At 38.5% G+C, this 17,040-nt stretch overlaps 1 protein-coding gene across 3 annotated transcripts in view; it reads right to left on the bottom strand.

Moving 5' to 3' along the window:
- Positions 1 to 8,039: 8,039 nt before the first annotated feature.
- PCGF6 (polycomb group ring finger 6) overlaps positions 8,040 to 17,040 on the bottom strand; it is a 29,428-nt gene continuing 20,427 nt past the window's right edge. For 2 of the 3 annotated variants that reach the window (XM_081544513.1, XM_081544517.1), the window contains 2 exons: positions 12,724 to 12,810; positions 8,040 to 9,248 (listed from right to left, as the gene is read on the bottom strand). In XM_081544513.1, coding sequence (XP_081400639.1) covers positions 9,192 to 9,248; positions 12,724 to 12,810 — 144 coding nt within the window. In that variant the 3' untranslated portion in view covers positions 8,040 to 9,191. The remainder of the gene's footprint in view (positions 9,249 to 12,723; positions 12,811 to 17,040) is intronic. The other variant, XM_081544516.1, reaches the window with a different exon arrangement.

The raw sequence follows: 17,040 nt of genomic DNA, 5'->3' as shown, positions 1-17,040 counted from the left end.
GCAGGTCCAATCCCTGGTCAGGGAACTATAATCCCACATACTGAGTGGCACAACCAGAAAGGAAAACACACACACACACACACACACACGTCTTTTAGGGCCTATTAACAGTAGACTCATCAGTACATGGACTTGCAGTATAGACATTTGTTGCCACTTCTAAGAACAGTAATATGTGGTTACTAGATCCTTCTCTATGCAAGGCCAGAGTCCTTTCCTTAATTTGTAGAATTTCTGGCTCTGATTAGTCTGTATCCCTTATCTTCAGTGAGTCGCCACTAATTGCCATGAGCTGGAGAAGGAAATGGCAACCCACTCCAGTATTCTTGCCTGGAGAATCCCAGGGACGGCGGAGCTTGGTGGGCTGCCGTCTATGGGGTTGCACAGAGTCGGACACGGCTGAAGCGACTTAGCAGCAGCAGCAGCAGTTTATAAAAGAAAGACATTAAAAGCATATTATGAAGTTGATAAATTATTAAACCAGAACAATGATAGTAACAGGCATTCAGCATCACCAGGCAGGGAGGAGAAGGACAGGGGAGCAACAATATTGACTGTTAGGACAGGACAGGACAACAGAGTGAGTCTGTGAGACTGTGGGGAAGCCTGTTCATGAAGCATACTAGTGATAGACTTTCAGTCACTAGGCAAGGTGATCCTCTGCATCCTGAAATGTATTAGTAACAGCTCTTATTTATTCAGTACCTACTTACTGTACCAGTCACTGTACTAGGCAGTAAACAGAATGATCTCAGTTAAGCCTCACAACCCTCACTAGGTATAGTATTTGTATACCCATTTGACAAATGAAGGAACAGAGTCTTGGAATGACAAAGTTAAACCCTTGTCTGATGCCCCATAGTGAGTACCAGAGCTGGTCTTCTGACTCTTCGGTGCCTGCTTTTCTTTCCTATGTTGCCTTTCTACATATAAGAAAGTCCCCCTCCACTTGAGGGAATAAACATCTTTCTTTTCATCTTCTTTTTCACTCCTTCTTCCCAAGGTTTAACTTAAGGTTTCTCTGCCCCAGAAATCCTTGGCAACATTGAGTCCCAAAGGCAAACTGGTACACATTGCTGATTTCCTGAGCCTACTGCCTCCCTGCACTGCAACCATGAGCCTCTGCATGCTCCTGCTAAAAATTATAGAGGAGTGGAAGCTATTTACCTGTTTTTTAAAAAGGAGTTTTAAAAATATTTTTGTAAAGGAATTCTATAGCTCAGTATCAAAGAGCTGGAATTAGGGAATGTTACAGAGGAGCCCATTCCTCAAGAGGTAATAAATCCAAGATATTTGTAATTCGTTTTACTGGACTGGCTAAATAGGGGGACAAGATTTGAACAATAGTTTGGAAACTAGAGTCCAAATTTTATCTCCAGAGATAATGCAAGTTATACAGTCGTGGGGATAAACTTCTAGAACTTACCTGTGAACATAAGCAGGGAGACCAGACCACCACTCATGGATCTAAAGGCAAACATGAGATAGTTTTTTAAATGTATTTAAAATCCATTAGAACAGAAAGCACATTGGCAGTTGCTAGGTCTGGAAAGGAGGGGTATAGAGGTGGGGCTTTATTGTGGAATGATGGAAATATTTTGGAACTAGATACAGATGGTGACTGCCCAACACTGCAAATGTACTAAATGCCACTGAACTATACACTTTAAAATGATTAATTTTATGTCATCTAAATTCACCTCAATTTTAAGAACCCACTGATAGAGAAAATGAGACTATCAGAAAAATAATTATGACGTCTATCATATCTTCTGCTCCAGCTGAGACCATTATGTACAGCCACCTGGGTCAACCCAGTTAGAAGGAATTCCATTTGGACAACATTAAGCCAGATCTAATAAGAGTAGTATTGATTTCAAAACAGAGCCTGGAGAAAAAGCCAGAAATCTCCCTGGATGTAAATGAAAGAAAGAACAGCTAGAAATGTCGCTTGCTTATGAGTAGTTATCACTGATTCCAGCTAATTTTATTTTTATTATTATATCATCAGAAATCTGTAAGTTCCTTAAAAACATCCAAATTGTAAGATCACATTTGGTTTCTTAGAACCAAATAAATTGATATACTTGAAAGCACAGTGCTAATTTAAAATGGAAATAACTGAAGGGAGCTTTGTAAACATAGTTCCTATGTGAAATTTTATTTTTCTTTCTAGACACCACATTACTGGCTTTGCTGCATGTTCAGATTTAAATGTACAGGTTAGTTGCTGTCATCATGCCATTTGCTATTTTCAAATATCTCACATGGCTATGCCATTTGCAAATGGGGTGAGTGCTCCTGAATCCAGTCAAACAAAGGGCTGTTTTTATTACATTACCAACCCTTGCTGCATACACTTAAAGAGAGAAAAGAATGGTTACTACGTGGATCAAAAGGCTGCTCTCCTCCTCTATCGATCTCTTAGAAGTTGATTGGATTGCCCTCATGTTTTATGCTATTTCACAAGCTTACTAGGTGGGGGTGGGAACTAGCTAAAATTTTTCAATTCTTTCTTAAAATCCCTTGAAACACACACACACACACACACACCAAGACTGTAATAAAACAGAGTGAGTCATACCACAGATATTTAAAGAATTATGTTTCTACAGTGCTTCAGTGATTCTGAATAAAACAAAACAGAGAGAGCTCAAGCTACAAAGAAAATAAAGACTGATCCTAGAAGGGTCTCCAGGCTTGCTTCCTCATTGATTAATTACTGTAGATCACCGCATGGCTACCCTCTTCCCTGATGAGACAAGTGGTCTCTGTTCTGAGACTTTTCTTTCTAGTTTTATCACATTCTCCTAGGGGTTAGAGAATGCTCAGCAGACTGTAACGAAAATCATTAGTATAAGGGCTGGAATTTTAGAATATAATCAGTAGCAGTCTGGTTAATTGCTGATTATTACACAGGGCAAAAAAGCAGCTCTTTCCTTAGAAGTGCTTATTAAAACAAACTTAACTCAGGTTTGCCTGCTATGCCATATGTGTTAATAAATGAGAGGGGTAACTTCCATCCCTCATGATTTCCTGGCATAAGAATTTATACATGACATATAGAATTCCTGATGTTCTTTAGGACTAGGCAGTGGTTTATCTTTATCTTAAGTCAGACGTAAGCTCAGCAAAAGGAACCATCTCTGGCAACTGAAATTGTCTGTCCATGGCCTAACCTAGTCTGTAAAGTAGAAACAGCAAAGTTAAGATTAGAACTAAGGTGAAAGCAGAATTCAGGTCCAACTCCAGGGCCTGTATCCCCACACTTGGTCCAGTTATTAATAGAAGGAAGTGAATATAGAAAATATATAGGACAAAAAATGAGGAGGAGGGAACATGGTTTAACTTTGATCTTTTAATATTAACAGGCCTACTTATTCATTGGAAACTAACTCAGCAAAGTAATCTAAGAAGTGACTACCAAGGGACCATAACTGAATTTGAAAACAGACCATATGCCAACCACTGTTCTGAGTGCTTAACACATTCATTAATTATTGTAACAAGTCTTTGAGTTAGGTACCACTGTCCCAATTTACTGATATGGAAAACTAAAGCTCAGAGAAATTATATAATAGTTCAAGATCACACAGCTTGCAAATAGCAAAGCTGGAGGTCAAATCTGTGAGTCTGGGCTTCAAAATTCATGTCCTTAACCAATGTGAAATACTGCCTCTAGGCCTACTGGGGGGAAAAAATCTGTTCCTGGCAAACATCTTCATCTTCTAATTTAAAATGTTATTCAACCAGCTTTTCTTTTGGAAAAACATTTTCTTAGAAATATTAGAAGAAAAATTTTTTTCTCACTTAAAAGAAAAAATAGTATCACCATAATAACCTGTGTAAAACCACTCAGTCATGTCCGACTCTTTGCAACCCCATAGACTATAGCTTGCCAGGCTCCTCTGTCCATGGAGATTCCCCATGCAAGAATACTGGAGTGGGTTGCTATGCCCTCCTCCAAGGGAGCTTACCAACCTAGGGATCAAACCCAGGTCTCCCACATTGCCTGTGGATTCTTTTACCATCTGAGCCACCAGGGAAGCCCTGTAAAATGACAGGTACCATCAAAATGAAATAAATATGCAGTAAAGATCAAACCATAATATCCTTTCTATGTAAATAAATACTTGTCAAGCTTTCAGAAGATCAATATGGCATTTCATTTATGCATGGACTATTAATCTCAATAGATAATAAAAATTTATATATCATCTGTCTAGTTTTGAAGAGGCCAATAATCAAACTCATGTACACACAACATTATTGAAAAAGGTTAAAAATGAGGACCTACCCTTTGGCCGTGATCTACTGAAAACAGCAAAAATGAACATTCGGAGTCAGCTTGATTCTTCTCTATTAACAGAGCCTTCCAAGACAACAAAATGCATCAGAGAGGTTGCCAACTATTAGAACTTGAAAAGGAAAAACTATTTTTTTTAATTAGTCACATATACGTCTAATAAGAAATTATGATCTGGTCATCTTACAAGAATATTCATCTAGGATTGAATCACCGAGATTATACTTTGCATAGGCTGAACAGGAAAAGTAAACTGGTCGGTGGCATCACTTCCAAGAATTCAAAGCCACAGTTGCTGTAGAAGAGTAACTTTGTGAGTGTGTGCAAGAAGTTTGAATCCAGAGGAGAGATTGTCAGGAACTAGATAAGAATGTATCTGACTCAATCAAGAAGGAAGGGCAATGCAGTGGAAGCAGAGGGGAAGCTCAGTGCAGCCCAAGGTCAGAGGAAATGATGATACCAGAGAGAAAAGACTGGGATGGTATTTAGGGAGGAATTGAGAAACCTGCCAAGCTCACATTCTGTCAGACTACTATTATCACAAATCAGCCCCCTGGATAGCTTTGCTTAGAGAGGGCTTAAGCGAAAACAGAGAACCTACCAGCTGTGCCAAACAAATCTTTCTCTAGCCATTGAATCTAGACTCTGGGATCTGTACTTCATGTAGTCTTATTTGTGCAGATTTGAGGATTTAGTTTTGTTTCTGCTTTTGTTCCTAGCAAAAATCCCTCTTGAAACAGTAAAGCTAATTTAACGCAACAAGACAGGGCATTTGTCTTGTTTTTGTTCATGCTTTTTCCTCATCTAAGTCTTTGACCCTCTGGTTATTTGAAGACAGCTACCATATATGGCCTCTCACTGCTAAGTTTTTTGCTTCTCCAAGATAGAAGCAATTGGTCAATGCTTGCTCTTGTTTTCTGAGTCAGCCCTTCTGAGTGTTCACTATCCCACTGTCTTCCCATCTGTCAATATTTCTAAGGTATGCTACACAGAACTGGATGAAAGATGCATTGGAGATTAGAAGTATTAACTCCCTTGATCTGAACTGTGTTTCTACTGATGTAGCCCAAGGTCACATTGCCTTTGGAAGTACCAATTTTTAAACCAGTCAATCAGTGTTCTTACTTAGTTTACTGTCTGGTAGTAACAACAGGCCAAATAAATAACCAGATAAAATTCATTCTTTGGGATTCCTGGAGGTCAAGTTCAAGAGGGAGGGAAAAAAGATAGGGTGGAACTCTTTGTGACTCTCATAGTATTTACTAGCATCTGCCTTTGGTAAGATTCTGAGATGCAAGTAATCCATAGGCTGCAAGTTCCTTAAAGGCAGACTACCTTCCTCTAATTTTAATTTTGTTGTCCACACAAGTGATATTCTCTTGACTTACTGCAGAAATATTTATCAAATAATTACAGTTAATGTTGTTGTTCAGTCTCTCTGTTGTGACTGACTCAGTGCGACTCCATGGACTGCAGCACGTCATGCTTCGCTTGTCCTTCACCAGCTCCTGGAGCTTGCTCAAACTCACGTCCATTGAGTCGGTGATGCCATCCAACCATTTTGTCCTCTGTCGTCCCCTTCTCCTTCTGCCTTCAATTTTTCCCAGCATGAAAATCTTTTCCAATGAGTCGGCTCTTTGCAACAGGTGGACAAAGAATTGGGGCTTCAGCTTCAGCATCAGTCCTTCCAATGAATATTCAGGGTTGATTTCCTTTAAGATTGACTGGTTTGATCTCCTTGTAGTCCAAGAGACTCTCCGGAATCTTCTCCAACACCACAGTTCGAAAGTATCAATTCTTTGGCACTCAGACTTCTTTATGGTCCAACTCTCACATTCATACATGACTACTGGAAAAACCATAGCTTTGACAAGACGGACCTTTAATTAATTACATATAATACTCTGGTTTAAAAAAATAAGTGTCTTCCCATGTTACTATAAATCATATTTTCTGAGCCCTTGGAATAACCTGAGTATGCCTGAGAACTTCGTCGCATCAGATAGTTTATGCTGACAATGTGATTTATGGTGAATGCCTATTTTTATGTACCTGGGACATGCCGTATCAGGTTGTCTACTGGGAGGGTGCTGGGGTATCAAGCCTGCATGCCTATGTGACTGAATTCCAGCAAAAACTCTGGACTCGAGGGCTCAGGTGAGCTTCCCTGGTTGGCAACACTTCACATATCATGTTGGGAAAATTAAACACTCTCCTTGCATCTCCAATGGAAGAGGACAAATGGAAGCTTGTGCCTGGTTTCTCCTGGACTCTACCCTATACATCTTTTCCTGTTGCTCATTTTAATCTGTATCCTTTCATAGTAATAAGCTATAACCAAGAGCATAGTAACCTTTTGGGTCCCATGAGTCCTTCTTGTGAACTATTAAACCTGAGAGTGGTCTTGGAGATCCCCAACACAGATGTTAACACAGAACAAGAAAACAGTAAGTAATTTGTGCAAGAGACATTTACGAGGCAGTGAACTCCATAGCCGTTACTTTGTCCACTGTCAAATAAAGGCATCTGGTATAAACAGAGAAGGTAAGTCAGTTCAGTTCAGTTGCTCAGTCATGTCCAACTCTTTGCAACCCCATGAACCGCAGCACACAAGGCCTCCTTGTCCATCACCAACTCCCGGAGTTTACCCAAACCCATGTCCATCGAGTCAGTGATGCCACCCAACCATCTCATCCTCTGTCGTCCCCTTCTCCTCCTGCCCCCAATCCTTCCCAGCATCAGGATCTTTTCCAATGAGCCAACTCTTCACATGAGGTGGCCAAAGTATTGGAGTTTCAGCTTCAACATCAGTCCTTCCAATGAACAACCAGGACTGATCTCCTTTAGGATGGACTGGTTGGATCTCCTTGCAGTCCAAGGGACTCTCAAGAGACTTCTCCAACACCACAGTTTAAAAGCATCAATTCTTCGCTGCTCAGCTTTCTCCACTGTCCAACTCTCACATCCATACATGACCACTGGAAAAACCATAGCCTTGACTAGATGGACCTTTGTTGGCAAAGTAATGTCTCTGCTTTTAAACATGCTATCTAGGTTGGTCATAACTTTCCTTCCAAGGAGTAAGCCTCTTTTAATTTCATGGCTGCAATCACCATCAGCAGCGATTTTGGAGCCCCCCAAAATTAAGTCTGACACTGTTTCCACCGTTTCCCCATGAAGTGATGGGACCAGATGCCATGATCTTAGTTTTCTGAATGTTGAGGTTTAAGCCAACTATGAACAGAGGTTCGTGACATTGTACAGCAGACAGGGATCAAGACCATCCTCATGGAAAAGAAATGCAAAAAAGCAAAATGGCTGTCTGAGGAGGCCTTACAAATAGCTGGGGAAAGAAGAGAAGCGAAAAGCAAAGGAGAAAAGGAAAGATATTCCCATCTGAATGCAGAGTTCCAAAGAATAGCAAGGAGAGATAAGAAAGCCTTCCTCAGCGATCAATGCAAAGAAATAGAGGAAAACAACAGAATGGGAAAGACTAGAGATCTCTTCAAGAAAATTAGAGATACCAAGGGAACATTTCATACAAAGATGGGCTCGATAAAGGACAGAAATGGAACGGACCTAACAGAAGCAGAAGATATTAAGAAGAGGTAAGGTAAAGATGTTTATAAAATATTTATTTGATGGCACAGTTTAACTTTGCTTTGGATGTCTTGTCCCTTAAAGAGTTTTAGTTATTTTTTAAAAATCCTCAATAAACACAAGCATTTCAAAATAGGTTAAAATAAATTTTTATTAAAAAATTGTATTAAATGTTAGAAGAAACTTATACAGTATTCATAAATTCTTTATAAAACAACTGACAATCTTTCTCCAATTATAATTGTTTTTATGCAGATTTGGAAATTTTGCAGTGAAATAAGGTCTACAAAATATTTCTTTTAAAGCATCACAATGCTAATTTTAGGCAAAATAATCTTTAAAATGGAAAATTTTGTATGCAAGTGAGTGAGCTCTCAAACACCCGTATTCTTTATCCCAGTGACAAATGGGAAAATGAACATTAAACTGACTTACTGAGGAAACAATGAACAAGTATTCTGTAAACCTCAAATTCACTCAAATTTTTAAATTACTTTCAAAAGCAGTACCATTACAAGGTACTGACAATCACACTAGGTACTCAAAATTAATGTTAATCAAACTAATATTTAAAAAAATGTTGCAAAGAGGCACCCCTTGTTGTAAGATATGTTGAAGGTGCCTTCATTACACTGAAGACCTAAACCCTACAGGGGACAGTATCCTCACACACAAAAAATTATAATTCATCCCTTTTAGAAGTGGATAGTATCTCTTTAGTAGTGTTGCTGGTTTAAAAAAAAAAAACAAGACATAAGTTCAAAATATGACGGCAATATACAAAAATGGCCCATAGTTTTGGTCCTTGTCTGAGAGGTACATTCTGTAATTTAACAAAGTCTGGTTTTAAATTTTCAGTTCAAAAGAGCAGAATCCCAATCACCAACTTGAAAGGCGTATGGCTCAATGAAGACAAAAACAGTGACTGATTTACCTCAAAGATTAGGAAACAAAATCTATATCAAAGTATCTGAAATCATAAAAAGTAAATGCTTTAAAAAATTTCCCCCTGAGCTATGGATGCTTTTTTTCTAGTCATTTACTAGAGAGACTTCTTACTAAACAGATCTTTCATTAAACAGATGCATTCTATCATTCCAAGTTATACTTAAAAATCCTATGATTTATAAGACTCCTATGATTCTTGGTGCTGAAAATAGATAAGTTATGTCTCAAACAGCACAAAATGATAGCAATTACATGTTTCATGGAAATCTTTGGTGAGAATGCAATCCTGCAGAAGCCTCCTTATTTTGTTCACCCACTCATAATACTCTTACAATCTTCAAGTAATTTTCAAAGGAGAAACCACAAGTCCATAATGAAGGACCAGCAGACCATCCTGAAAAAAAAAAAAAAGTGTTCTGCAGTTACTTGAAAACCTCTTACATATATGATCAAGTCAAAGATAGTTTATTTTTCATAACCCAACACTAATGTGGAATTCTTTGATTTAGAGAGAATAAAGGTCCAAGATAAAGAAACTTGCTTATCTACTCACCTCATAACCAAACACTCCCTGTTAGTGTGCCTTTTTAATGACTCTTAGAAGAAAATCCTGAAACTACCAGTATCCACAGTTTGTCAAGGTTGTTTATGGCTAAACAGTTCTCCAAAAATAACTAAAACTTTTCATTTTGCAGATTACTTAATATATGACCCAACTCTGGGCTTCTCTAAGAAAGACTCAATTATCATAGAGTATTATGGGGTCTGCTAGGAAATAAAACATTTATTTCTCATATAAATGCAGCTTACAACTAAAATAAGTGAGAAAACTTCAGAACTCTTACCCATTTAATACATGATACATTTTACTTCCTCTTTGAAGACTGTTCAGTACAATCCACCCTTTCTTTGATACCCAGAGTCGTCATTATGAACTGTAACTGTACTGTGCTATATAAACACAGTGATGTCCTCTGGGGTTGTCGGGAAACTTAACACTAAATGACTCCAGATATCATGTTTATGAGTCTCTTTATGTCTCCTTTCTTGATATCAGGTTGTAATTCTTTGTGCACTCACCAAGGCTGTACCCAGCAAGCAACCTACCTTTTTAAGGTGTTATTTGTAATCTACTATGAACTGAAAAACTAGCTTAAAAAGAAGACTCATTGAGAAAGTATGCCATCGGCAATGGGCCTACTTTGAGCAACATTTAGAGGGAGTGGTGGCATACATGCCTTGCATTTCCAACCCTGGTCTAGCTATCACCCTTTCTTTCTTCTTTATTAAGGTTTTTCATGGCTCCACTTCCTCATTTCTCATTCACTATTCAACTCACTGCAGTCTGGCTTCTGTTACTGGCAACTCCAGTGAAAACTCATCAGAATTCTAGAAAGGGGTTCACAAATTCATATACCAACAAAAGCCACAGAAGTACCATAAATGAATATGTGAGTCAGTTAAGTAGTCAAATAGGGTATGTTGAGACCAGTGGTAAACCATATAGCAGATGCTTAGCTAAAGGAATTTACACTCAAAAAATATTTAAAATACAGAATAAGCCAAATGAAGTATAATCAATCCCACATCATGTTTGGCCTACAGATCATCAGATCTCTTCTAGACTAATTAGTCTAATCAAAGTAAATGAATTTGTATTCTAACACACACAGAAGGATCCTATTAACATATTTATATGAATACAAATTACATTTTACAGAATGTCCATTTTTTGCATATAGTTATGTTTCAGAATTACAAGCTGTTTAAAATCTCAAAACAACTTCAATACATGTATAAAATTACATTTTACGAAATGAGATAATCTTTATAGTTCAGATTTATAACTGTTTATTATGTTTATATTCTCATAAATATATAGAAACATATAAATATTATTTATATTTTATATTTAGACGTCTCCATTCATGGTCTTCTTAAACAATCTAACCAGAGTAAATCCCGTAAAAGATAAGTCAGATTATGTCTCTTCTGTCTTGCCTGGAAAATCCCATGGACGGAGGAGCCTGGTGGGCTGCAGTCCATGGGGTCGCTAAGAGTCGGACACGACTGAGCAACTTTACTTCCACTTTTCACTTTCATGCATTGGAGAAGGAAATGGCAACACACTCCAGTGTTCTTGCCTGGAGAATCCCAGGGACAGGGGAGCCTGGTGGGCTGCCGTCTATGGGGTCGCACAGAGTCGGACACGACTGAAGCGACGCAGCAGCAGCAGCAGCAGCAGTCCTTGGCTCAAGTCTCTCCAATCAATAGTTTCCCACCTCACTCAATTAAAATCCAAAGTTCATACTACAGCCTATAAAGTCCTGCATGGTTTTATTTTAACTATCAGATCTGAGCTCCTCCCACTCTTCCCCTCACTTGCTACATCCTAGCTTTCCTACTGCAGAGATATATTATTCATTTAGCTAAGAGGTCCTGAGATTATATGACACTTACACAGTTATCAATGAGGACTTTAATTATAAATATTCTTTAAATTGAAGTCATACTTTCTACCCACTCCATTGATTCTGGGATTTTATGCCTAGCTTTTTATATTTCTAATCAAGCTTAACTTTAAAAAAGACAGTATTTTCCAAGATTTTTGAAGTCTGATTTTATAAAAATCTTAGGAAATGTCTTGTTTATACCTCTAAGTATGCTTTACTTAGCTAAGAAACAATTTTACTTTTTTATTTTATGAAGATCTTTTGAATTATTTGTTACTAAAATGTAAACAAACAACAAAAAAAAACAAAAAACAAAAAAAATAAAATGTAAACAATTAGTACAGTGCTATATTTCTAAAAACATGTAAGAATAATCAAAGAATTATCCAAATAAGTATTCAGCTACCCCTTTGTTAAGATCCTAAGCTTTAAGTTCAACTTTTTCAACAGGTGAACCTTGATTCTACTGCTAACTAACCAAGTGATCTTGGGCAAGGTACTTAATCTCCATACACCAGTTTTGTCATCTATCAGATTCCCCAATGGATTTTAGAATTAGAGGGCAAAACTCCAAAAGAACCTGGATTTTTCTCTTCATTAAAATCGTAGGTCTTATCTTGCTTTCATTTATCCTTATTAGATTTCACACTATACTACCCACTCACATTATAGGCTACTTAAAACATTGTAACAGTTACCATGGCTTCTTACCAACTTAGCTAGGAATGGTATGTGAAATCTCTACAGACTAATGAGCATCCGCAAATTTTTCTTAAAGACACGTCCTTGCAGATACATTTGCCCAGCAGTCTTCAAAGCTCTACTGCAGTACGGGACAGAGAAGAAAAAAGGCCTCTAGAATCAAACTGCCTGGGTTTTGAGCCCTGGCTCACACACTTACTCACTGAGGATAAGTTACATGCCCTTTCTGTACCTTACCTGTGCGTGCATGCTCAGTCACTTCAGTCACGCCTGATTCTGTGCTACCCTATGGACTGCAGCCCGCCAGGCTCCTCTGTCCATGGGATTCTCCAGGCAAGAATACTGGAGTGGGTTGCCGTGCCCTCCTCCAGGGGATCTTCCCAACCCAGGGATCGAATCTAGGTCTCCCACATTGCAGGCAGATTCTTCACCATCTGAGCTCCAGGGAAATCCACCTTACCTGTACCTTTCCTCATCTTTAAAACTGGGGTTAAAGAATACCTACTTCATAAAACTATGATGAGTAAGAGAGCTCATCATTACAAATCATTTAGAAAAGTACCTGACACAGAGTAAGCATCCAGTAAACATTAGCTTTATTATTTATAGTCCAGATAATTTTAATTATAGAATGTTTATTAAAACCCTGATAACACGGAACACTCTTCTTTCATTAAATAACTTACCTGTTAGGCATAAATATGGTAGACCTACCTGCATTGCAGCATCGCCTATTGCACGTCGAATTTCCCTTAGAGTTTGATACCGTTCTAACAAATGATCACCACAGATGATGTCTACCTACAGGCAAATAAAGAGTATAAGCTTGCTTTCCTGCTTCAAAAAACCATATTAAAAAAGAGGAAGATCAACATAATTATTTTTAGACTTTGCTATTTTGTTTTTTATTTATTTATTTTTTATTTTGGCCATGGCATGTGGGATCTTAGTTCACCAACCAGGGATTGAACCCATATCCCCTGCATTGGAAGCACAGAGTCTTAACTACTAGACTGCCAGGGAAGTTCTGACTTAACTATTTTAGACTGATTAAATGCTCTTACGAAAGAGTTTAGAAACTATTTACAAATAAAATGGAATGAGCACTAGAGGACACGACACAACACAGAACACTACAGCAGATATTCCAAATGGTTTCCTTGAATCTCTCAGAACAAGTTAACTCACACTTGATATGTTCAGCATAAGATGGCACAGAAAATTATATTTTTAAACAGTTCCATGACACAATGATTAAGGGCTTATAATGCTTCAAAAGGCAATCTTTAGTTGTTTGAATGATTTTCTTATTAAGGAATATCTCATTTTCCAACAAAGAAAAGTCTAACACTGATATAAAGTACACAATAAGGCATTGTGTTTTACGGATAGAACAATCTTAACAAGGTCTTTTCAGCCCTTTTAGTAATGTCAAAGCTCTACAATAAATCTACTTTTATACTGAATGCTCTAGACAGAACAATATGGTTGTATAGTTATATACTATATTGTATACGATTCCAGTATAGTCACTTGCTAGAAACAGAAATCAAGTCCTTACATGCTCTTTCACTGAGTACTCCTTTTCCATTGTTTTAAAATGGGAACAGGTCCTCAACATCTTATTAACACATATCACTTAAAAGACTCCATCTCCTAAGACTCCTACTTAGCTTATGGCATGAAATTCTTCTTTGCTCCAAACTAGAGTATCACCTCTTAACTCCTATTTCTCCTTTTCCTTTCTTCTCACATGCGATCAGCTACACCTGTCGCTTCTTTCTTCATAATACCTTTTAAGTTCATATCATTCTTTCAAGTGCTGCCTTCAGGCTTAAACCACTGAAATCATCTCCTAACCAGATTCCTAACTTCAAATTCTGTTTACTCTAAAAATCCTACACAATGCCAACATATTAATCCCCCTAAAACATTTAGCATGCTTGGGTAAGAATAAAAAAGCACCTGCATTTAACTAAGCAGCCACTATGCACAGCATACATTACACTTATATATTTTACATATGTTACCTCACATCATTTTCACATTCCTGTGAGTTACGTATTATAATTCCCACTTTGCAGATAGGGATGCTAAGAAGTAAAGACATTAAATTTTCCTAAACTCACAAAGCCAGTAAGCAAAAAAGTTCAGATCTGAACCCAGGTGTATTTATAGGTCTCAATTCAGTTCAGTTCAGTCACTCAGTTGTGTCCGACTCTTTGTGACCCCATGAATTGCAGCACGCCAGGAATCCCTGTCCACCACGAACTCACGGAGTTTACCCAAACTCATGTCCATCGAATTGGTGATGCCATCCAGCCATCTCTTCTTCTGTCGTCCCCTTCTCCTCCTGCCCCCAATCCTTCCCAGCATCAGGATCTTTTCCAATGAGCCAACTCTTCACATGAGGTGGCCAAAGTATTGGAGTTTCAGCTTCAACATCAGTCCTTCCAATGAACAACCAGGACTGATCTCCTTTAGGATGGACTGGTTGGATCTCCTTGCAGTCCAAGGGACTCTCAAGAGTCTTCTCCAACACCACAGTTCAAAAGCATCAAATCTTCGGTGCTCAGCTTTCTTTACAGTCCAACTCTCACATCCATACATGATTACTGGAAAAACTATAGCCTTGACTAGACGGACCTTTGTCGGCAAAGTAATATCTCTGCTTTTAAATATGCTATCTAGGTTGGTCATAACTTTCCTTCCAAGGAGTAAGCATCTTTTAATTTCATGGCTGCAATCACCATCTGCAGTGATTTTGGAGCCCAAAAAAATAAAGTCTGACGCCGTTTCCGCTGTTTCCCCATCCATTTCCCAGGAAGTGATGGGACCAGATGCCATGATCTGAGTTTTCTGAATGTTGAGCTTTAAGCTAACTTTTTCACTCTCCTCTCTCACTTTCATCAAGAGGCTTTTTAGTTCCTCTTCACTTTCTGCCATAAGGGTGGTGTCATCTGCATATCTGAGGTTATTGAAATATTTCTCCCGGTAATCTTGATTCCAGCTTGTGCTTCTTCCAGCCCAGCGTTTCTCATGATGTACTCTGCATATAAGTTAAATAAGCAGGGTGACAATATACAGCCTTGACGTACTCCTTTTCCTATCTGGAACCAGTCTGTTGTTTTATGTCCAGTTCTAACTGTTGCTTCCTGACCTGCATACAGGTTTCTCAAGAGGCAGCTCAGGTGGTCAGGTATTCCCATCTCTTTCAGAATTTTCCACAGTTTATTGTGATCCACAGTCAAAGGCTTTGGCATAGTCAATAAAGCAGAAAAAGATGTTTTTCTGGAACTCTCTTGCTTTTCTGATGATCCAGTGAATGTTGGCAATTTGATCTCTGGTTCCTCTGCCTTTTCTAAAACCAGCTTGAACATCTGGAAGTTCATGGTTCATGTATTGCTGAAGCCTGGCCTGGAGAATTTTGAGCATTACTTTACTAGCGTGTGAGATGAGTGCAATTGTACAGTAGTTTGAGCATTCTTTGGCATTGCCTTTCTTTGGGATTGGGATGAAAACTGACTTTTTCCAGTCCTGTGGCCACTGCTGAGTTTTCCAAATTTGCTGGCATATTGAGTGCAGCACTTTCACAGCATCATCTTTCTATCTTTCTTCAAAAATCAGTGCATGTCAGGGATTGGAAAACTTTCTATAAAGATTATTTGGCCATGACTGGCTGATCTTCAGTCTAAGGAGGTACTTCAAATGCATAAGTCTAGTTGAAGTTTCAACCCCAGCAAAACATTCCTCCCTGTAAATGTAAAATCTCACCCTCACATCAGAGAAGGCAATGGCACCCCACTCCACCACTCTTGCCTGGAAAATCTCATGGACAGAGGAGCCTGGTAGGCTGCAGTCCATGGGGTCGCGAAGAGTCGGACACGACTGAGCGACTTCACTTTCACTTTCACTATAAAGGGCTAGATAATAAATATTTTAGGCATGTAGGCTACAAGATCACTGTTACATGTGCTCAATCCTGTCACTGTAGTATAAAAGCAGCCACAAGATGGCTGTTAAAATAAAACACCATTTATAAAAAGATGGCAGGCTAGATTTGGCCTGTGGGTCAGTTTGTCAGGCCCTGTGCTATCTCACAATGAATAAACTCCAATTAGTAACAACTCTTGTTTTATGCTTACCAGTTTTAAAGTTGGTAGAGCAATATCTGTTTGCAAAAGGACTTGAAGGCAGTAACAGCTGATCTTGCACACAGAACTTAGATCCAAGAAAAATTATAGACCTTGGAAACTAACATTGTGTTTTTATTAAGTATCCAGCAATCCAGAGACCACCACTCTTCGTGGGCTTCACCATGTGGTATACATTTATGACTTGGTTACTACAAATTTTCAACTTAATCCCAAGAGGTTAGCCAGTTACTAATAGTTTGATGGATATGGTCCTGGATGCTATGTGTGCATGCAGGGATTTTATTTTTATAGAAATGAGATCGTGTCACATGTTTTGTTCTACATATTCTTAAAACATACACACACACACAAACACCAAAACCTTACTTAATATGCCACGGACATCTTTTGGAACACATAGTTAACTCTCTGGCTTTAATAGCTGCATAGTGTTCCATTTTATGAAATATATCATAAATTATGTATCCATTCTCCTCAGAAACATTTAAACTGCTTTTCACTTTACCTGTTGGATTAACTTAGTTCATTCAAACAGAGTCATATCTTTGAGGATGTCACAAATATGACCCCCATATTTGATAATTAGCTAGAAGGACTCAGCATATTCACAGCTATGATTTACTACAGCAACACAGCAAGGATACAGTCAGATCATCAGTAAGGTAAAAAGATGTAGGGAGAGTCTGGAGAAATCCATTCACAGGCTTCCTTTGCTCTTCCCTCCCAGTCCAGGAAGCAATACTCCCACAATACTCTTTTCTCTAGCAGTAGAAATGCAGCCAATTTGTGCAGTGTCTCTGCCAGGGAAGCCCACTTGAGGCTCAGAGTTTAGGGTTTGTACTGAGGCCTGGTCATGTTGGCATTGTCTGCCTAG

The sequence above is a fragment of the Giraffa tippelskirchi genome, chromosome 2, assembly GCF_054371585.1.
Source record: "Giraffa tippelskirchi isolate mGirTip1 chromosome 2, T2T-mGirTip1v1.2.pri, whole genome shotgun sequence".
NCBI classification, from domain to species: Eukaryota; Metazoa; Chordata; class Mammalia; order Artiodactyla; family Giraffidae; genus Giraffa; species Giraffa tippelskirchi.
The sequence above is the reverse complement of the archived record's forward strand: the minus strand, read 5'-3'. Positions and strand labels throughout refer to the sequence as shown.